Source organism: Theropithecus gelada, chromosome 7b, assembly GCF_003255815.1.
Source record: "Theropithecus gelada isolate Dixy chromosome 7b, Tgel_1.0, whole genome shotgun sequence".
Classification (NCBI taxonomy): domain Eukaryota; kingdom Metazoa; phylum Chordata; class Mammalia; order Primates; family Cercopithecidae; genus Theropithecus; species Theropithecus gelada.
In genome coordinates this window covers 61080712-61103337 of record NC_037675.1, presented here as the reverse complement: position 1 = coordinate 61103337, position 22626 = coordinate 61080712, and the positions used below count along the sequence as shown (strand labels likewise).

At 41.2% G+C, this 22626-nt stretch overlaps 2 protein-coding genes across 2 annotated transcripts in view; one reads left to right on the top strand and one right to left on the bottom strand.

Annotated features, from left to right (window-relative positions):
- Window positions 1–22626, top strand: part of RTN1 (reticulon 1) — a 282864-nt gene that overhangs the window by 109499 nt on the left and 150739 nt on the right. The window contains exon 2 of the mRNA XM_025392989.1: window positions 16148–16921. Coding sequence (XP_025248774.1) covers window positions 16148–16921 — 774 coding nt within the window. The remainder of the gene's footprint in view (window positions 1–16147; window positions 16922–22626) is intronic.
- Window positions 3809–4710, bottom strand: LOC112629419 (40S ribosomal protein S4, X isoform-like). The gene has a single exon (XM_025392994.1). The coding sequence runs from the start codon at window positions 4657–4659 to the stop codon at window positions 3868–3870; it is 792 nt and encodes a 263-aa protein (XP_025248779.1). The 5' UTR covers window positions 4660–4710; the 3' UTR covers window positions 3809–3867.

Sequence of the window (22626 nt, the reverse complement as noted above, 5' to 3'; positions counted from 1 at the left end):
GATTAAAATTTTGTGTTAATGTCACAAATTGTGCATCTTTTAAATTTATTGCTTATAATGTATTGCCCTTTTTCTTCCTGGAGATAAAAGAAAAGAGAGAAGAAAATAAATCTTGATGTAGTTTCCTGACTGAGCATTCAGAGTCACTTGGATCAATATTCCCAAACTCTGGCTCATCAACAGCTGAATTATTGTCTTGCTTTAAACACAGAGTTTACCTCGGCTTATAGATCAGATAGCTCAGAGGAGCAAAATGAATGCTGCTATTGATAAAGGACATTAATCTTTCTTGTCATTTTTGTTGATTAGTATGGCTACCTCTGGGGCACGTCTTCTGTACACTCAGTATAATAACTTTTATGCTATATTCTGATTTTGAGTACACGGGGAGAGAGAGAGAGTTAAAGTCAAAGGGTTTGCCTTTGAGTCTACCAAGTGGTATGTCCTGAATTCCAGGTTTATGCTATTTGTCCCAAGATGTTATTCACATTTTCTATTTTTATAAATTACATTCCAACATGAGATTATGTTTGTAATGAGGAATGCTCAAAATACAAAAGTAAATTTCAAATGTCTCATGACCAGCAGAACATGTGAGTTAGATATTGAAAACTTGAACAAGAAGGCAAGGCATACTCTGTTTAAAGGCAAAATAGTGGCTAATGATAATTACATTTCAAAATAAAAACATTGTCCTTTGCACAAGTACCTCAAAAAGGTGTTAAGCCCATGAGTTTTTGAACTCAGAAAAATATGTTTTACATACACTTTCTTGACACAATCCTTAACAAATTTTATAAGAAATGAATATTGATCAGCTATTGAATTAACTTGAGCAGAGATTCTTTCTACTTTACTGCTTCATTAGTTGTGATGTGACGGCAAATTCAGATCCATCTAGTTTAGCTTGAGAAGACTGCCACAAACCATCCAGTCTCCTTTAATCATCACAACAATTCCAAGAATAGTGTGGATAGCATCAGCGTTGGAGTCATATTGCCCTAAATCTGAGTTCTGCTTCTGGCCGTCTTCCTAATAACAAGTTCGTTAACCTCTCTAAGCTTCAGTTTCTTCCTCAGTAGTATGGGTGTGGTTAAACAAAAGGTCTTATAGACTGTTAAAATATGAAATGAGATCATGTATTTAATGCTCTCATTTAGCACATAGTGAGCATATATTTTAAATGTTAGTTGTTGTTGTTATCCTCCTTTTGCAAGTGGGGACATCGGGCCTTCCTATAAGTTTAATGACTTATTAAAGGTCAGTGATTTGATGGGGATGTCCAACCCCAGACCAGTAATTCGATGGGGATGTCCAACTCCAGGACTCTGATGCCTGTGATTTTTCTACAATGGAATGCTGTAACCATGAAGCATACCACACCATACACCATGCTATTCCCTGCTGCATCGTCCCATGCTCCTTGTCACGTCATGCCACAGCACAGCACACACACCCTACTGCCTACCATGTCATGCCACACCACAGCATGCCACACCACACCACATACCACATACCACATCACACCACATTGTCTGCCATGTCATGTTCCTAACAGCATTACCCCTTTAGTAATCATCCTCATTTGCTTGCTCTATGTGCTTCCCAAAGGATACCACTTTCCATGATATTGCTTTAGATCCCAGAGACCCATGTTCAATTCCCAGCACTGGCACAAAATCCAAGGCTTTCAGCAGAGGATGCAGGCCTCTGGCACAAGTCTGTGACCACCAGAGGAAGGGCACCTTTCTTTTTTACCAAGACATGGCATCGGCTGGCTGTACCCCTACAAGGGATGGTCCTGTGCTGTGTGGCCCTGGATTTCCCTTAATAAAACACATTCTATTGAGAAACCCCAACTCTGGCTTTAGCTTGATCTGTGGATTATTCCAGACTGTGGTAAATTCCCTTTCTAGGGTCTTCTTCAGTCTGTTTTCAATGGTAGATGTATTAGTCTGTTCTCATGCTGCTAATAGAGATATACCTGAGACTTGGTAATTTATAAAGGAAAGAGATTCAACTGACTCATAGTTACACATGGCTGGAGAGGCCTCACAATCATAGCAGAAGGCGAATGAGAAGCAAAGTCCCATCTTACATGGTGGCAGGCAAGAGAAGGACTGAGCAAAATGGGGAAAGCCCCTTATAAAAACCATCAGATCTCATGAGACTTATTCACTACCACGAGAACAGTATGGGGGAAACCGCCCCCATGATTTAATTATCTCCACCTGGCCCTGCCCTTGACACATAGGGATTGTTACAATTCAAGGTGAGATTTGGGTGGGGACACAGCCAAACCATATGAGGGTCTAAGACAATTAGCATGAAAATTCTTTGCTTCTGACTTTAATGTCTTTCAAATTTATGAGATACACCCAGTGCAGTGGCTAAAAGTGCATTTTGAAATGATGCAGTTGTTTAAAAACACTGACAACTTATGTACTGGCATGTTTTAGTTGGCCACAAATGCAACATAGCTAATAGTGTGGACAGTGGCTATACAAATCTGTGAATAAAAATAGGAAATTTAAGTCAAGGGACTCAACACTAGGAGAGGAAATAGTCTCACTGCCCCTCTGTATCATTATTGTCCCTCTGAATCATTCGGTATCATTAGGTCCAGGTCATATTTTAGAGGGACCAGGATGAACTACCGTGTATTCTCTGGTTGGAACTAGCACGATGAGTCTGGAAACATATTCACTGATTTGTTCCATAAGTACTTGCTAAACAAAAATCTAGATGTCAGGGGTGTGCTTAGCACCAGGGAAAAGTGAAGCACATGATTCAGCTCATGTTTCTTATGAGCTCACAGTGCAGGGAAAACAAAACATGTGAAGAAGAGGATGAAGAAGGTTCTAATCTGAACGTTGAGAACCTAAGACAGGCCATAGCTGTCTTCAAATGTTTGAAACTCTGTCATGTGGAAGAAGGAAGCTGGGCTGGAGGTTCCCATCATAATTTGTGCAACATTCATACTATCATCCTGTATTGTTTTCTTTTTCTTTGTTTTTAAATGAAATTAAAGTTTTAAAGAGTAATACATTGATTTGGTTGAAAAAGGAAAATAACTTTTAAAAAGAAGTGTACACAGTGAGAAAATCTCCCTTCCACTTCCGGTCTCCTATCCCACCTCCATGGTGAATAACTGGTTTCTTGTGTATTCTCTCAAGTGTTTTCTTTGTGCAGATATGAACAAATACAAACATATATTCTTATTCCTCTTTTTCTTACATGAGAGTTAGTATTCTATATATCTGCATCTAGATATCTATAACTATAAATCTATACACACATATTCTGCAACTCACTTTTTCACTTAATATTTATCTGGAAATCTTCAATACATGGAGATTGTCTTCACTCTTGTACAGCTACACAGTGTTCTATGTATAGAAATACATTGTTTAGCTAGGCTTTGTTGATGGATATTTGATTCCAATTTTTTTTCAACTTACGCTACAACATACGATTTTGTACATGGGCAAATGTGTCTATGGACTAATTCCTGTAAGAAGGTTGCTGGTTCCAAGAGCAAATACATTTGTAATCTGGATAGGAATTCCCAAATTGCCTCCCATTGGGGTTATGGCGTATTGTACTCCTCCCAGCCTCCTCCTAATATGAGAATGCCTGTTGCCCTCCAGCCTCACTAAAGAGTGTGTTGCCAAACTTCTTTGAATTTTTTCCAAACTGATAAGGAAGAAATGTCATTTCAGGGATTTTTCAATTTGCATTTTTATGTTCAGGGTCATACATCTTTTTCCCTGCAAAGTGTTTGTTTATATCCTCTATATTTTTTTTTTCCTGCCACAATATTTTTAATTACGTATAAAGGTCTGATATGGCACCCAGGGACCCATTTCACCCACTGCTCTGTTTGGCCGCCAGTCTTTTGTCTCTCTCTTCAGCAATGGTAAGGCGGATACCCTTTCCTCGGGGAAGAGAAATCCATGGTTTGTTGCCCTTGCCAATAACAAAAATGTTGGAAAGTTGAGTGGCAAAGCTGTTGCCATTGGCATCTTTCACGTGAACCACGCCAAAAGATCCAGGATGCCTCTCTCTGTTGGTGATCACACCAATTCTTCCCAGGTTAGCACCTCCAGTCACAATACACAGGTTACCAGTGTCGAACTTGATGAAATCAGTGATCTTGCCAGTCTCCAAATCAATCTGAATGGTATCATTCACCTTGATGAGGGGATCGGGGTAGCGGATGGTGCGGGCATCATGAGTCACCAGATGAGGGATTCCTTTTGTGCCCACAAAGATCTTTCTCACTTTGCATAACTTGTACTTGGCCTCCTCAGGTGTAATACGATGTACAGCAAAGCGACCCTTGGTGTCATAGATCAGACAGAAATTCTCTCCCGTCTTGTCAATGCTGATAACATCCATGAATCCAGCAGGGTAGGTTATATCAGTTCGGACCTTGCCATCGATCTTAATGAACCGTTGCATGCAAATCTTCTTTACTTCATCTCCTGTCAGGGCATACTTAAGTCTGTTCCTTAGGAAAATGATGAGAGGGAGACACTCTCTCAACTTGTGGGGACCGGTGGATGGACGAGGAGCAAACACACCGGTCAATTTATCCAGCATCCAATGCTTTGGAGCTGCTACCCGCTTCAGATGCTTCTTGGGACCACGAGCCATGGCTGTGTTAGGCAAGGAAAGAGGACCTCTGTCTTCTGGTGTGCGTAAAAATTGGGCCCCCTCTATTTTTTTTTTAATGGAGCGATAGTCTTTTTATTCCTGATTTCTAGGAACTCTTTATATATTAGGGGAATTTCCCCTTATGTGCTGTATCGCTTTTTAATTATTTGTTGAGGTGTCTGTTTTCACTAATAGATGAATACAAAACCGGGACTAAAGCCTGGAAGCAACAGTGAGATATTTTGGGGTTCAATTTTAAAAATAATAATGAGCCCTTAATAAGTGTCATGTATGACTTTCAGCGCTTTGATTCTACTATCTCATTTAGTCTCCACCATAATTCTTTGAAATGGCTATTATTATAAACAGATGAGACAGAAGCACAAAGATATTAGATAATCTGTCCAGGGTCACACAGCTAGTAAATGGGGGAGTCAGTATTCAAAGCCATGCATTTGAACCCAGGACCCAGGCTGGTAATTACAACATTTATTAAGTGTGCAGAGCAAGCAATAAGATCACATTAATGGAAATGTTTAAAATAAGGTTGGGAGATGGATACTTCTGAGTCTTGTGGATAAGTTCCTAAGATTGGGAAGGCCTTGCACTAGATGACCTGAAGAAGCTCTTCCAATCCTTCTTTGTTTTTTTCTGACAATGCCATCCCTGACCAAAAAGACGAATCAGGATATATGATGTACCATATGGGACCTGTCTGCTCCCAATATGATCCATCAGCAGACACTGCAACCCACTCAGCATCACTTCTGCTGCATCCAAGGGCACCTGAGCTTCCATTTACAAACAACGATTTTGTAATAGACTTTGGGGGCACACTAGGTTACTAAGCCTATGTACATAAGAGAATGTCCTTCAGTTTGGTGCTTTGCACATAGTAAGCATTCAGAAATTTTTTTCATTGAATTAACACATGATTGATGGTAAAGCTTATTCCAAAGGCTCTTGAATGTGACTCAATCAGATGGCAACATGGAGGTAATAATCCAATCAGTAATTGCTTTGCACAGACTGTGCAAAGATATGAAGATGTATATGAAATGTTTCTTAACAAGTATATAGAAAAAGACAACTCACAACAAAGGCAGGAAAGCCAATGAGTCCCAGATGAATGGTCATGACCCTTGGGGTGGAGATGAAGAAAACACTGAGGAGTGGGGTAACAGGAAAAAACTTCCCAGAGGAGGCGGGACTTCACCAGAGATGTTATTTGGATTTGGAAAGAGCGATTTGGAAAGAGCGATTTGGAAAGAGCGAAGGAGCCTTTCAACTGGGGAGAAGGGCTTGAGCAGAGGCACTGAAGTAGAAAATCTTACGTTGTTTGTGGGCTTAAGCAGTTGTGTTTTTTGTGCAGTCTCAGAAATAAAACCCTAAAGGCAGGCTGGGACTCTGCTGAAGCGGATCCTGAATTCTAAGCCAAGGGATGGGCAAAGATGGTCACAGAAGGCTTTGAAATAGAGAAGTGACGTGGTAATAGTGCTGCTTTGGGGAGATGAATATGTCAGCCATGTGCAGAGTAGTGCAGGGTGAAAAGAGGTGAGGCTGGAAGCTGGAGAACACTTAGGAAACAATCACAGTACTCCTGAGAGAAGGTGATAAGTGTCTCTCTAGGGAGGTAGCCATGGAATGGAAAGAAAGCTATAAAAAGAATTATGGGTGATTCCAAATATATGACATTTTGGACTAGGCAAAATTGTGGAGACAGTAAAAGGATTGGTGGTTGCTGGGGTTAGGAAGGAGGAAAGGATGAATAGGCAGAACACAGGAATTTGGTGGAAGTGAAAATATTCTATATAATACTGTTATGGTGTATGTATGTCATTATACTTTTGTTCAAACCCAGAATGTACACCACCAAGAGTAAACTTTAATGTAAACTACAGACTTTGGGTGATGACATGTTGTTGTAGATTCATCAGTCGTAACAAATATACCATGTGTCTTGGTCAGTTAGGGCTGCTGTAACAAAACACCATAAACTAGGTGGCTTATAAGCAGCAAACATTTATTTCTTACAGTTTTGGAGTCTAGAAAGTCTAAGATCAAGGCACTGGTAGATTCAGTGTCAGGTGAGGGCCCACTTTCTGGTTCATAGATGGCATCTCCTCTCTGCATCCTCAAGTAGTGGAAGAGACAAAGGCGCTCCCTTGGGTCTCTTTTATAAGGGCACTAATCCCACTTATGAGGGCTCTGTATTAGTCCGTTTTCACACTGCTAATAAAGACATACCCAAGACTGGATAATTTATAAAGGAAAGAGGTTTAATTGACTCACAGTTCTAAATGGCTGGGAAGGCCTCACAATCATGGCAGAAGACAAAGGAAGAGCAAAAGGATGTCTTACATGGTGGCAGGCAACAAAGAGAGAATGAGGACCAAGCGAAAGGGGTTTCCCCTTATAAAACCATCAGGTCTCATGAAACGTATTCACTACCATGAGAACAGTATGGGGGAAACTGCCCACACGTTTCAATTATCTCCTACCAGATCCCTCCCAAACATGCGGGAATCATGGGAGCTACAATTCAAGATGAAATTTGGGTGGGGACACAGCCAAACCATATGATCTTCTCACCTCCCAAAGGTCCCATCTCCCAATACTATCATCTTTGGGGTTAGGATATTAACACAGGAATTTTAGGGCAACACAGACATTCAGACCACAGCAGCTTGTGTGGAGGCAGGGGCATATGGGAAATCTCTGTACCTTCCTTGCAATTTTGCTGTGAACTTAAATCTGCTCAAAAAATAGTAAGAATAAAGTATTTTTTTAGAAAAGAAAGGGCTGGGTGCAGTGGCTCATGCCTGTAGTCCTAGGTACCTGGGAAACTGAGGCGGGAGAATTGTTTGAACCCGGGAGGTCAAGGTTGCTGGAGTTGTGATGGTACCACTGCACTCCAGCCTGGGCAACAGAGACAAAAAAAAAAAAAAATTATAGGGACTGGCTAGATAATTCTATGTGGGGGGAGGGAGCAAAAGAGCTATTGAAGTGCAAATGAATTTATAATACACATTTTTTGCTATTATCCATGTTATACATAGCATTGAGGGAATCTGACCAAGAACAATTATTTTTCTCTTTAGAAATCAGAGAGCAAAATTCTATCAGCAAATGATAAATAGAAAGATGTTTGGGGATAGCCCCTGTTTTTGTTCCAAGGTAATTATTTACATAGTAAAGGTAGCTTAGAGCCCTCTCTGATTGGAAACATTAGGAGCAGAATACATTTAAATTTAAATTAGTTAGGTGAATTGGAAGGTAGTGGTGGTGGTTGCATAACTATTAGTATACAAACACTACTGAATTGTACACTTTAAAAGAGTGAAATTTATGGTATATGAATTACATATCAATAAACCTATTCTTCAAAACAGCAAAGGAATGTCTATATAGGATTTTAGGCATCTTTTCTTAAGATCTAAGTAAATTAGAAATAAGTATTCACCTCTACCATTTCCCTAAAAAAGATTATTTCTCAAATAAGACCACAGAATCACATTTCTATCTTTAAACATCAGGCAAAAACAAATAAACAAGATCCAAAACATGATTCCAAGCTTATCAGAACTTTCACCATCATTTCATCTCAGTGCTCTGCAACTTTATGCTTTCCAAGGTACTACTGAGGACTCTGAAAAAGATTTAGACCCTAGTCTGTCTGCTAAAGCAATTATTTTTCCTTTAAGAGAATTTTTTGCTAAAGTGAAAACATCCTAGGCAATGCAAATCTTGGCCCTTCATAGAGAAGAGAACAACTTGCTGAATCATTTTTATTAAATATTAATTATGCAAAACCAAAAGCGAAAGTTATTATTCTGGCAGACAAGCTTTAAATAAGGCAGTGAGTTGAGGAAAGAGTAGTTGCTCATATTCTTAAACCCCCAAACATGTTCATCAGCTTTGGCTTAGTCTTTTGCTAGAGAATGCAGGCTCTTTTTATTTTTAACTCTCTTAACTAACCATACAGATAAAACTGATTGAAAATGGGTGTACCTGGATTTCTCAGTACCCATTTGTCATGTTAAATCACAGTCCACTTAATTTGAGAAAGAGAATGTTTTCTAGGTGACATAGAGCTTCCTAGAGTCTCTCTGGCATATTCATCCCTCATGGAGGACTCTGTTGTCAAATGTATCACAGCCTCCAGACTGTGGGCCTGCTGAAAAGGTGAGTGGGAGTGTTCAGGGAAAAAGCCTCCCAGCCTAACCTCTGTGCAGGCTGCTGCTATCCATCACATGGGCAGCTTAGGGCAGGGGATTCTGGGAAAGGTGAATGCAGATTTACTTTCGGTCATTGATTCTGGCTTTTAATTCTTGAATTTTAACATGCACCTCCCTCTGCACTGTCATTACAGTTTTTTTTATTATGCCCACACTTTAAAAAAAAAATTTCTCAATTTAATAGGACTAATGTCCCCTATACCTGTTAATATTGGCTCTATTCAAACAATAATTGGCATTTTTGTTTCTCTAATTCCAGGGAGAAGGGTAAACCAGATGTTTGTCTAATGGAGCATTTCTATCTCTGTTCTCAGAAAACCTTTTTGTATAATTTGTTATTTATTTTTCTTTCTGGCATTTTCTGTCTCCATTTCAGTGCAGTAAGAGGAGCTTTATAGAGTTGTGGAAGTACAACCTTAAACCATAAGCTCCTTATCTCAACCCTAGCAAGTCAGAATAGGCTCTGTCCACAGGAAGAAGGCTCATCTGTAGGCACTTAACCCTCTCATTCCTTTTCTATCTGTAGTTTTGGTAAATTTCAGCTTTTTGTGCTCAAGTCAGTCATCATCACAATCATGACAGGATCTATGTCCATTGAAAGTACTTAATGAACCGCCACCTGCTCGTGGAGCTGTGAAGACAGCATGGCCTTGGACTCTGGGGACTTAGCATCTAAGGCAGACCCCAGAGAGCATGGGTGTGGACTGGATACATGAAACTCCTTCTGGCCCAATCTACAGTGAGAGGTATTAGAGATAAAGGAAGAAACTAACGAACAGATGGTAATATGTTGGAGATGAATAGAGTTCTCCTTGAAAAATAGAGATAGTAAGAAAATCAACAGCTCTCATTTATTGAATGTGTACGATGTATCAGGCAAAGATCTAAGGGCATTATCTCATTTAGTCCTCCTAGCAGCCCAATAAGGTGGGAATTATTATTGTCTTATCTTAAAGATGAATAAACCAAGGCTCTAAGAGGCTAACTTGCCCAACGTCTCACAACTGCCAGTTAGTGGTAGAACCAGAATACAAACTGCCTAAGCTATGGATCACCAATTGAATGAACTCCATTCTGTGAGGATGAGTCAGCGTTAAGAACTATTAATAGAATTTTAGGATTAAAGCTTTTCCTTGAGAAAAGTAGAATCATCTTCAGCAAGTCATTGTTGTAACCCTATCCCTTAGTGTTGCCAGAGAATTTTTAAAATAAAACACCTACCCTTTATGAGATTACTGAATTTGTCTGCCTCATGATGAGTGTTTCTGACCTCTGCATCAGTAGATTAAAAAGCTTCACTTTTATCAACACATATTGGGATTTAATGGCAATAGTTTCAGCTTCTTTTCATCCTTCTCCTACTTAGCTTTTGACTAGAAATAGTGGCCTGTGAATCGTTCAGTTTTTATTATAAGTACTTTTTTGAAGTTAATGTAAATTGAAATTTTGAAAATCAATGCCATTTTAAATGCATCCAGGTAACTGAATTAGCTGTGTCCTCCCAGAACAGCCACCTCCCAAGAGGGCATCTGTAGGTTAACACAGCGACTGTCAAGGTACATTTGCCTCTGTGTGAATTAGACCTCTAGATGGTCCAGGAAACAGCTGCAGAGCAATATCTGAGGAAATCAGATATTCCACAGAATCCTTGGTTATGTGGCCATTTCTAGTCTAGACAAGGCACTTTTATTTAGTGGATTTGTATTTAACAATATGGCAATGTGGGTTCCTACCTGGGGCAAATGGCTTGTGCTCTCTCAGTTCCCACATCTGCCAGCTCTGCAGGAAGTGCTGACAAGAATTAATTGGCTTTCCTGGGCCCTCAGGCTCAGTTCTGCTTCTCGGTTCCAACAATCCCCACAGGACTCTGCTCCAACATAATTTACTGTCTAGGAGGAGTTTCTGTTTACAAGAGTTCTAACTGATAGGCACCATATCACGTGTATATATTTTTAAATTCAGTGAGTTAGAACCTTGAGAATTTTTCAGGGTATTTAGCTCAATTTTTTAAAATGGGACATAACTACATTCAAAGTATTTGAACTATTCTTTGTTTTTATGATGATTCTAATACGATCCCGTCTAAAATGTGTGAAAACAGTTTTAAAAATAAAATGTGTCATTCACGCAAATAACTTTGCTCCTCTTCTCTTCCTCTAGCTGGCAGTATTTTTAGAGCGTGGTAAAGGGGTCCTTCCAATTTCATACTGGGTTTTCTGAGCAAGACAGAGCTGGTAGGGTAGGAATGGGACTTCTTCCCAATTGTGGATTATATTTATAGCCTCTCAATAATATTTTATTTATAGAATAATATAGATGTCATTTAGATTCTGTTCCCTCAATTATTACTGTACATCTTAGAAGCCCCTGTTCTCGGAGGCATCACCTTGGGGGAAATTATATTGATTCTGTTACACAGGAAAGCAATAAGTCAAAAGGAAGTTGTGTCACACTACAGTGGTAGCCAATTAGTATAAAAATCATGGAAAGTTGGAAGGGAATTCTGCAGTTGTCTCATCCAACTTTCTACAAAGTACTGGTTTCTGTCTAGACAAACACTGGGTCTCTCTCTGCCTGTGTCTACCATGATCAGAATACTCTTGTTCTGAGAATACTGTCGCTCTATTTCATTGTTGGATAGCTCACATTGTAGACTCTTTTTTGCACGATAGATTTAAAATGTCCTCTTTGTAATTTGCATTAATTAGTTGTAGCTTGTTCTCAGTAGCTGCACAGAATAAGCCCACTCATTAATGGATTGATTGAACAGTCCATTTATTTATATTCATTTTGAATTGGATGCTTACTATGTGCAATATAGTGTGCCATACATAAGCATCAAACTCCAGGAGCTGACAGTTTGGAAGAAGGTAATATGGACATATATAAACTGTATGTGATGCGTGCTACATGAGCAGTATAAATTCAGTGCTATGAGAATGAAGAGGGAGAACAATAGGATGGGATCAGGTCCTGCAGGCATTCGTCAGTGCTGTGATCTGAACGTTTGTGCACCCCCATCCCCCACAAAAATTCATATGTTAAAATCCTAACCCCCAAGGCAATGATATTTGGAGGTTGGGCCTTTGGGAGGTGATTAAGCCACAAGGGCAGAGCTCTCATGAATGGGATTAGTGACCTTATAAAAGTGGCCCCAGAGAGAATCCCTCACCTTTTCTACCATGTGAAGTTACAGCAAAAAGATGGCCATGTAGGAAGTGGGCCCTCACCAGACACTAAATCTGCTGGCACCTTGATCTTGAACCTCCCAGCCTCCAGAATAAATTTCTGTTGTCTATAGTCTACATAGTTTATGGTCTTTTTGTTGCAAGCGCCTAAATGGACTAAGACAGTCAGCATATTCATCATGGAGATGGTGACATTTAAAGATCCTTATGTTTAATGGCTTGAGATTGAAGGGCAGAGGTTTGGATGTGGAGGTTGGAAGGATCCAGTGTTGAAGAAGTGTTGGGTAGTTTCTATTAGTGGAGATTAGAATTTGAATTGGAGAGTTGAAGACAGGGCTGGAAAAGCTGGTCAAGTGAGTGTGAGACTGTGAAGGGCTTTGTATGCCTGGAGTGGAGGGTGAGAGGAATGGTGGCAACAGGGCTGTGACCAGGTGGATTTCACATCGTCTCAAATGCCAGGCTGCAGAGTTTAAGAATTATCCAGCGAGGCAGTGCAGAGCCTAGAGGCTGGGCACTGAGCAAGTGATACTTGTGTTTAGTGAGATAACTCTGGTGGGAGGAGACAGTGGTCTAGAGGGATATGCAACAGGCCAAGTAGAGGTAATCAGAGCCAGGAGCCCTGTTGTGGCCTCTGCAGTGGGGGAATTGAGTGAGATTTGCATGGTAATGACTGAGACACAGCCTTGGAAACCAAATAAACCACCTACTATGTCTTCTCCAGGTTCCCTTTCTCACTCGCCACCTCTCCAGACTATTCATTTATATGGACAAACCCCTCCTCTCCTCACTTTCTGGTGAATAATTACTTATTAACACTTGCAAACAGTTCCAAATAACTGGTAGAGAATCCTAGGATCCAAATATCTGTAGTGAAATATCTATCTCAGGTTGATTTTCCTGCCTCCAGTGAGGTCTACATATAAGTTGAGCCCATATAATGAAAGAAGCTTTAATAATTGTTCAGGATAAATGTGTGTGTGCACCCATGGATTTAAATTTAATAGTTGTTTTCTGTGGTGTTCTGTCTATCCTTAGGCAATAAGGGCAATCTTTACTATTATTCCTTTTGTTACTGAGATTTTTTGGTCTAACTTGACCAAAGAGGGGCTGCCATATGCAAAAAAAAAAAAAAAAACAAAGTATAATGAGAAGCCTAGCTGAGATGTATAGATTTGAACTGGTCTGTTGCTCACAAAATTAAGTCACTTTTTAAATGAAGTATCATTAGCAATTTGGGGGAATCTTCTAACCTGTCTTCTCACACAATACTGATATTTGTGCTTAATTCTAAACTTCAAAATTACTTTCCTTGGCCAGGTGGGATTATCATGCCAGTAATCCCAGCACTCTGGGAGGAGGCCAAGGCAGGAGGATCACTTGAGCCCAGGGGTTCAAGACAGGCTTGGCAACACAGTGAGACCACATCTCTGAGAAAAATTGAAAACACAATTAGCCAGTCATGCTGGTTGCATGCCTGTAGTCCCAGTTACTTGGGAGGGTGAAGTAGATGGATCTTTTGAGCCCTGTAGGTTGAGGCTGCAGTGAGCCAAGATCATGCCACACTACACTCCATCCTGCGTGACAGAGCAAGACTCTTTCTCAAAATATATATATATATATGGCCCAGCGTGGTGGCTCATGCCTGTAATCCTAGCACTGGGGAGACCATGGTGGGAGGATCACCTGAGGTCAGGAGTTCGAGACCATCTGGCCAACATGGCAAAACCCTGTCTCTACCAAAAATACAAAAATTAGCTGGGTGTGGTGGCACATGCCTGTGATCCCAGCTACTCGGGAGGCTGAGGTAAGAGAATTGCTTGAACCTGGAAGGCAGATGTTGCTGTGAGCCAAGATCGCTCCACTGCACTCCAGCCTGGGCAACAGAGTGAGACTCTGTCCTCCGCCCCCCAAAACAATCACTTTCTCTTATGTTGCAAATATGTGTTGAGTACCTACTATTCATCAGGCCCTGTTTGAGGTGCCTATATTGGTGAACAAAATAGTCAGAAATTCCTGACCTTATGGAGCTTACCATGCTGTGTGTGTGAGTTTCCCTAGCAAGAGGGGACAATCAATGCATAATAAATATGTTAATTATACAGTATTTAAGAAGGAGATAAGCAATATGGGAAAAAGAAAAATCAGAGAAGTGTAGAGGAGAATAGGATTGCCAGGAGTGGGGAGGGGAAGGCAAGTTGAAATTTGAGATGGAGGGTTAGGGTCATTTTTCTTAAAACGGTGACATTTGAGCAAAGATTTGGGGGTGAGAGAATTAGGGATATAGGTATCTGGGAGAAGAGAGTTCCAAGAAAAGGAAACAGGTAGTGCAGAGTGCTGAGGCAGGAAAGTGCTAGATCGGTGAAGAGGCTTTGTGCTTTTCCACTGCCCATAGAGAAACAATAGCTTGTGCAACCAAAAAGAAAGCTAGGAAAAGACAAAAGTTGTTTGTTTGTAATAATGCTGAGTCAACATTACCTGGAAAAAAAAACAAAAACAAAAACCTCACAGACTGACTTAACCGGGGCAAAGGGCATTAGGGGAGGTTTCTTGGCTTCCAGGTTACTTGGGTGTGAATCCTGGTTCTGCCACTTACTGCCTGTGAGATCTTAGGTGAGTTATTTAACCCCTTTGTTTCTGTTTCCTCATCTGCAAAATGAGCCTAACAATATTGCCAACCTTCTAGGATTGTTTTGATTATGAAATGAGTCGATATTAATGAAAAGTTTAGAACGATGCCTGACACATAGCAAGTACTGGCATGTTAGCTATTGACTTGTTACTGCCACTGTTTTGATTACTTTTATATGTGTTGTTGCTCTAACCTATTCTTCAGATGTGTCTTAAGAGCTTTGATATTGTACATGCTGTGTGTGTGTTTGTGTATATGTGTGTGTGTAATGTGTTTGTATGTAGATGTAGAGAGTGTGGGACTTAATTTATACAATTGTAAAAATTAGGTTAAAAATCCCACTGCTTAGCGTATAGTGAGGCCTCAATAAATGTTGGTTTTCATCCCTTCTGGTAGAATTTTACAGCAAAGTAAAACAGTGGAGGGTTTTCCTTTTATGCTCACTGTGTTTTTTGTTTTTTTGTTTTTTTTGAGACGTGGTTTTGCTCTTGTTGCCCAGGCTAGAGTGCAATGGCTGATCTTGGTTCACCACAACCTCCTCCTCCCAGGTTCAAGCGATTCTCCTGCCTCAGCCTCCTGAGTAGCTGGGATTACAGGCATGTGCCAACACGTCCAGCTAATTTTCTATTTTTAGTAGAGATGGGGTTTCTCCATGTTGTCAGGCTGGTCTATGAACTCCCGACCTCAGGAGATCCGCCTGCCTTCGCCTACGAAAGTGCTGGGATTACAGGCATGAGCCACCACACCTGGCCTGTGCCCACTATTAATGAATATTTTGGCTGGAGTATTAGTAGAATTAGAGCCAGGTGAAAATATTCTATAGACTCAAACTTGGAAACCTGTCTTACCCTTAGCACCACCAGTGGAATGAAGGAATTCCCGGTGGGTCACTTTGAATATCACTGGATGGCAATGAATGGGCAGTAGGGGAGTAAAAGAGGAGGGAAACAAAACAAGGAGGAAAACTGAAGAAATAAACAGGGAAGCACACCATTAGGTGTTAGCTATCCTATTGTTGCAGTTACAATCCTGAAGTAGCCTAATTTCCACCTCTACTTAAAGAGCTGTTGATACTTTAGATAAAAAGAGGGTTTCTTTTTAATAATACTAAGATCAAGTCACTGTGTGTTGAGGTGGTAGATGTTGAAAATAAATTTCCTAGTCTTATAGGATCTGTCCCCAGCTTATGTAGTCCTGGCAGTTTATGTGAGCCTCTGGGGTCTGTTACTAGAAAAATACCAGAAATGTGGACTATCAGGGAGATGAGGAAATTTAACATGCCGGTGCTCTGAGGGAGCACCGAGGGAACTCTGAGGACTTGAGGGGAAAGGATGTCGTGTCTCCACCAGGCAGAGGTGGGTGGGTGGGTTAGACAGGGAGAGAGAGCTGACGCCAAGCACCCACTCACTGTCTGCTGCTGCTTTGATTCATAGGTATGGCAGGTGTTTCCAGTGCCGTGGACCACACCTTCTCAACAACGTCAAAAGATGGGGAAGGATCATGTTACACATCTCTGATTTCTGACATCTGCTACCCACCTCAGGAGGATTCTACATATTTCACTGGAATTCTTCAGAAGGAAAATGGCCATGTCACCATTTCAGGGAGCCCTGAGGAGTTGGGTACACCCGGCCCCTCCTTAGCTGATGTGCCTGGGTTAGAGTCTCGTGGCTTATTTAGTTCTGATTCTGGAATAGAGATGACTCCTGCAGAGTCCACTGAAGTGAACAAGATCTTAGCAGACCCTCTGGACGAGATGAAAGCAGAGGCCTATAAATACATTGACATAACCAGAGCCGAGGAGGTGAAGCACCAAGAACAACATCACCCCGAGTTGGAAGATAAAGACTTGGACTTTAAGAATAAGGACACTGACATCTCAGCGAAACCTGAAGGGGTCCGTGAACCTGACAAACCAGCTCCTGTGGAGGGAAAAATCATCAAGGACCATTTATTTGAAGAATCCACATTTGCTCCGTACATAGATGATCTCTCTGAAGAACAGCGCAGGGCTCCTCAGATCACCACCCCTGTCAAAATCACACTGACGGAAATAGAACCTTCTGTTGAAACCACTACCCAGGAGAAGACCCCTGAGAAGCAAGATATATGTCTAAAGCCAAGTCCTGACACAGTCCCCACTGTCACTGTCTCGGAGCCTGAAGATGACAGCCCAGGATCTATCACCCCTCCATCTTCTGGAACAGGTAAAGGCCCTGTTATTGCTTGACTTAGGAAAACCCAGCATATGGAAATCTCAATCCCTAAAACAAATATTAACGAATGACAATTTTCATTCAACATACTTTACTATCTGGGCCCCTTAAATTTCATTTGGTTTAACTAGTTTAATTCATATTCAACGTTTTCAATTTGTTGCTGATTGTACAAAGGTTGCAATCTGGGATTTCTCCTAAAGTCCTATCAGGTTTTCTTTGTAAAATATTTTGTTCTTTCTTTGAGGGGAGATGTTAGGATGACATACGGGGAACATTAACATCCTCATGCCGCCCTGCTGTCCCGAGCAGAGAAGGCAGCACTGCCTGCTTCTCAGTTAGCTTTCCGCTAGGGTCTGGGTTGTCTTCGTCTATTTTGTGTTGCTTATAACAGAATACCTAACACAGGGCAATGTATAAGAAACAACATTTATTTCTTAACAGTTCTGGAAGCTGGGAAGTCCGAGGTCAAAGGGGCGCTTCTGGTAAAAGCTGTCTGGCTTGCTAGTGGGGACTCTCTGAAGGGTCCCAAGTGGGTGCAGGGTGTAACATGGTGAGGGGGCTGAGCATGCTAACATGTTGTGCTCAGGTCTCTCTTCTTCTTATAAAGCTGCAAGTCACATTTCCATGATAATCCATTAATCCATTAACTCTTTAATCCATTACTCCATGAGTGGGTTAATCCATTCATGAAGGCAGAACCTTCATAGCTCAGTAGTTCACAGTCCATAGCCTCTCAAAGGCTCCACCTCTCAATACTGCCACATTGGGTATTAAGTTTAAAGATGAGTTTTGGAAGGGACATTCAAACTATAGCACAGGTCTCTTGGAGACATTATGAGGAGAGCACACTGGCTGTTCTCTCGAAACTTCCTGAAGCACCTCAGCCGGGGCATTTAACACTCCTGTCCCTAGCTCTAAGTCTGTACACTTAAAGGGAAGGAAAAGGTGGACTTCTGGATCTTTTAGGGATGGCACAGACAGGAACGGAAACCTGAACAAAGCGAACTCCTCCCTTCCCCTTTCAGTCTCAACACTGTCATTTTATATCTCTAGTTTATTGAAGTTCTGCATATAATTTTATTTTTGAAACCAAAAGATGTACTTCATTCAACTTTTTAAAGTTTAGACTTCATTAGGCTATGGTCTTTTTCAATTTGAACATTCTCCTACTGTGACTCAAGGCAGGATATTAAACAGCATTCATGCATATTCTCTCAAACACAAAGCGGGCCTCTTATACCCCTGGCTAAAGGCCAGAGAGGTGGCAGGAAACTCCTCACCCCACCCTGTGCCACCCTCTTCTCTCCAGCCTTTGAATCTCCACCTCTCTTGAATGCCTATGAGGCATCAGATGAAGAGGACAGTGACAGGTCCTCAAACCTTCCCCTGCCCCTGGTGACCGGCATTCTACCATATCCCAAAGAGCTTTGGTATGCATCTCAGGTGAAAGAGCTTCTAGTAAACTCTGAAAATGGAGCCAAAGCCTGTAGAGAAGGAGTGATTGCTCTAAACCCTGATGGTATAGTACAAATTCAAGTGTTGGAATGGAACAGAATTAATTAAAGTTCCTCCTATCTTCTTTCCCTATAGATTTTAGCATTAATTCCTTCTTCCCAAAGTTACTTCAGACTCATTCAACTATAAAGCTCCAAGTGTCTTAAAGATTCACTGCACCAAGTCCCTGATTTTCAAATTCACTCAGCAGTCACTTTCTACTTACTTTCTTTTGGTTGGGTACTCTGTGAGGCATGGGTGATGGGGAATTAACGAAAAATAAAAAACAAAGAAAAATCAGTCCCTGCCTCCAGGGGGCCAGACAACCAAGCAAACAGTCCCAGTCCAGTGTGCTTGGTGTTCTGAGAAAGGGAAATGTATGGTGCTGAGGAGCCCTGGAGTCCAGCGGCTCCCCCAGGTGAACTGCGACCACAGGTGACTCTCAGAGGATTAGGAGGAAACAAACAGGTGAAGGGAAGGGAAAGGTGCCCTTCCAGTGTGAGGAGCTGCATGGACATGGACTTGTGAGGGCCCAGTGAACTTCACTTAAGATGTAAATTGAGATTTGGGTAGTAATGACAAATCAGAAAACCAAGGCTCCAGGTGGGTTAGATACAACTTGCCCCTGCCTAAAACACGAGGTCGGAACACAGGCGAGTTTCCAAGCTTCCTTGTATTCTTTCTGGCAATGCGTAGTAAAACTCTTCTATTATTTCCTGCCATAAAGATACTTGATGTTCTGAAGATGTAAGTTATATAGTCAGCTATGTTTTACAGAGCTCCAGGGTTGTCCAGTAGTCAGTCCAGAAGAACTTCAGCCAGTCCTCAGGAATAGTGAAATGCCCTAGCACATATAGGTCTAGTTACACAGCACATGCTTCATGTAAAAATTACAGTTTGCAAAGACTTGACAAAGGATCCATTAATTTTTAGGGAATTTCCATTTTTAAGTAGCCGTGGCCCAATGGGATTCTGGAGAAGGTTCAAGAGAAAACAAAGGCAGATCTGGCTCACATGACATTGGAGTTCTATGATGTTGGGTTGCCCACTTGACAGTATGGGGTTAGGACAATGGTTGTCTCTGCAGCTGCAGTCAAGTAAACATTCCAAGCAAGGCTTATTCAGGAAAGAGAGAACGACCCATTACACATTCTCTCCTGTGTTCAGCTCCTCTCTCTATATACATCCCACATCAAAATACCAGAGTCATATGAAAACAGATAAGAATGAAATTAACAGAAAGAATCAGCTTCTCACTGAAGCCTTTCTCCCTGCCCTTTTTATCCTGTGAGGTTTCTGACCCCCTTCCCATCTTCTTGTGACCCCTGGCACCACGTGACACTGTGCCCATAGACATTAGAGGATATGGGCTTTATTGCATCTGTTGAGTCTTGTATCACTCTGCCATTTCCAGTGGCAACAGATAAAATAAAAATTGAGAATTACACATAATTGTACATAGAAACTGACGAAAAAGAAAGCATGTTAAGCAAAAAGTAGTTCTGTTTATCATTGTTTAAATATATTCCTTAAATAAGGAAATTATCAAATCTGGAGAATAACTGAAGAGAAATTCTAATTTAGGTTAGTTTTAGCCACAGATGCTAATGTTTAAGCAAGGTGTCTAATATATTTATATTTCTCCCAATTCCAATGGATTATTCCGTTTTGTAACGTTCTCCAACATACTTACCTATTTTCACTAAATAATATACACTGAGGTGGAGAGGCGAGAATTCTTACAGCTGAAATACTGGAAGTCTCTTTTAAGCCAAGATCAGTCACGAAAAAAGTGAAGCAATTTAGGAAAACATAATAAATGCCCTGATGCAACATACATTGACCAGGAGCACCATGTTGTTTCTGACACAAACACCAAGAGGCGTATTATGATGGTCCTGGCTGTTATGTGAGCTATTAGCCTCAAAAAGGACAATAATCAGGAAGTCATCCTTAAAACACCCCAGTTTCCCTCAAGAAGAAATGAGCAATTAAAAGTAAATCAATTTAAATTTGAAAACTACCATTGCTATTTCCTTGCATTGATGGGATCTGTGATTCTCCTACCCATTTTTAAAATTCATTCTTTTGTTCAAAAACTATTTAGAGTGACTTCTATACATCAGACATGCACTGGCCACTGAGACATTGTAGTAAATAAGATGTACAAGGTCCCTGCCCTTGTAGAACTTACCTGCTAGTCAGAGGAAACAGGCAATAAAAAACAAACCCATAAATAAACAGTGTAATTTCACAGTGTGAGCACTATGAAGATTGATAGAGGGTTGGGTGTGAGGGGGCCAAGGACTGCCCCTCTAAGGAGATGACACGTGAACTGAAATCTGAATGAGGAGAAGGAGCCCACAGTTCAGAGAGGGGCTAGGAGGTACCTCAGGTGTTGGGGAATAGCAAATGCCCAGGCCCTGAGTCTGTATTATATGAGAACTGAAAGAGGGCCAATGACACAGGGGAGGAAGAGGGAAGTGGGGCAGAGAACACCACTGGACAGGTAGGCAGGGTCAAAATCGTGGGGAAGGAGTTTGGATTTTGTTCCAAATGTAATTGGAAGCCATTGGAGGGTTTTAAGCTGAGAAGTGACATCATTTATTCATTCATCTATTTATTTTAAAAGTATGTGTTGGCCATTTACTCCACATCAGGCATTATACCATTACTGCCAGGACTCACGAGTGAGTGGTGCCTCACAAGAAAATCCTGGCTGCATGGAGCTTACAATCTAGTTGAGAAGACATACACACAAATAACCAAATATATAATATAATATCAGTTAGTTATAATGGTTATGAAGAAAAATACAGCAAGGCAAAGTGTAAGGGAGTGGTGGCAGTGGGGGTGAGGAGAGGCTTCTTCGAGGTAACAGCTTGAGCAGAGACTGAATGGAGTGAGGGAGCAAGTCATGTAGCTATCTGAGGAAGCGAGGCGAGGCTGAGGGGCCTCCCAGTGCAAAGGCCCTGAGCTGGGAACGTCTTGTCTGTTCCAGGAGCAGCTGGAAGGCCAGCATGGCTGGAGTAGTGGGGAGGAAGGGAAGTGTGGCAGGATCAGACTTGGGTTTTCAATCGATCCTTCTGGATGCTGCATGGAGAATGAGTCAGGAACAAAAGGAGTCCTAATACCAGCATCATTCACAGTTGGACACTAGTGTCTGCAACTTGCTATGTTCACCTGTCCTTTTATCCCTCTCAATTATATCATCATAATTATCATCAGCAGCACACACATCACCCTGGGGTGCCTTTCTTACCCTCTCAATTTTCCTATTTTATCTGATAATTTTAGGTGACTGTTTCTAGCTTTGCAGTGTCAGTCTTGATACATAATAACCAATATCTTAGACGGCCTTTGAAACTGTTGAAATTTTAAACAAAGATATGGAAACTTCTGTTTTGTCCTAAAATTTTCCCTGATTACTCCTATCATTTTGTTAAAAATTTAATTTCCCTTAAGAACATAGGGCAGTATCCATAGAAGCTATGAGTCCCTTCTGACTTATGGTAAAGGTTGATTATTTTTAAGGTAGCACCTTCACTTGCTTAAGATGGAACTCCTCAGACCCTTTTCTCCTCCACCCTGCAGCTGTCTGGAATCATCCTTACTCTTGAGTAAATAAAGCAAGACCCTGGGCCTTCTTTTTCTGAATGCACTAACATAGTAGTTTTCAACTGGAGGTAGAATTGCCAGATAAAACACAAATAGGTATGCCCTATACTAAAATAATTTCATTGTTTAGCTGACAGTCAAATTTAACTGAGTGTCCTGTATTTTTATTTCCTAAATCTGCAGCCCGAACTGGAGGTGACTGTTAGAATCACACATGGAGTTACATCCAGACCTACTTCCTCTAAGGCAGAATTTCTGAGGGCAGTTTTGAGCTACACACTTGAATAAGAGCCACTGTTGTAAAAATTTGAGCTGTCTCTCACATGAGTGCTATTTATTGAGTACCTCCTGTGTGCCAGGCACTGTGCCGGGTGCAAGGATATGATAATGAACAAACACAACTTGGCTGTACTTTACTCCCAGGGCGCTTTCAGTCTGAGGTCAGGGAGAGTGGGGAAGGGTGCAAGGGCAAAGGTTAATGAAATCATCACACAAACATACAAGGCTGCCTAGGGGCTCCCAGTTGTGCAGAATGAGTGGGTACCAGCCTGTCTCCCAAACAACACAGCATCAGGCCAGCT

Bases quoted from the DNA above. Each gene is read 5' to 3' on its own strand.
- LOC112629419 (XM_025392994.1), bottom strand. From the start codon at position 4,659: ATGGCTCGTGGTCCCAAGAAGCATCTGAAGCGGGTAGCAGCTCCAAAG.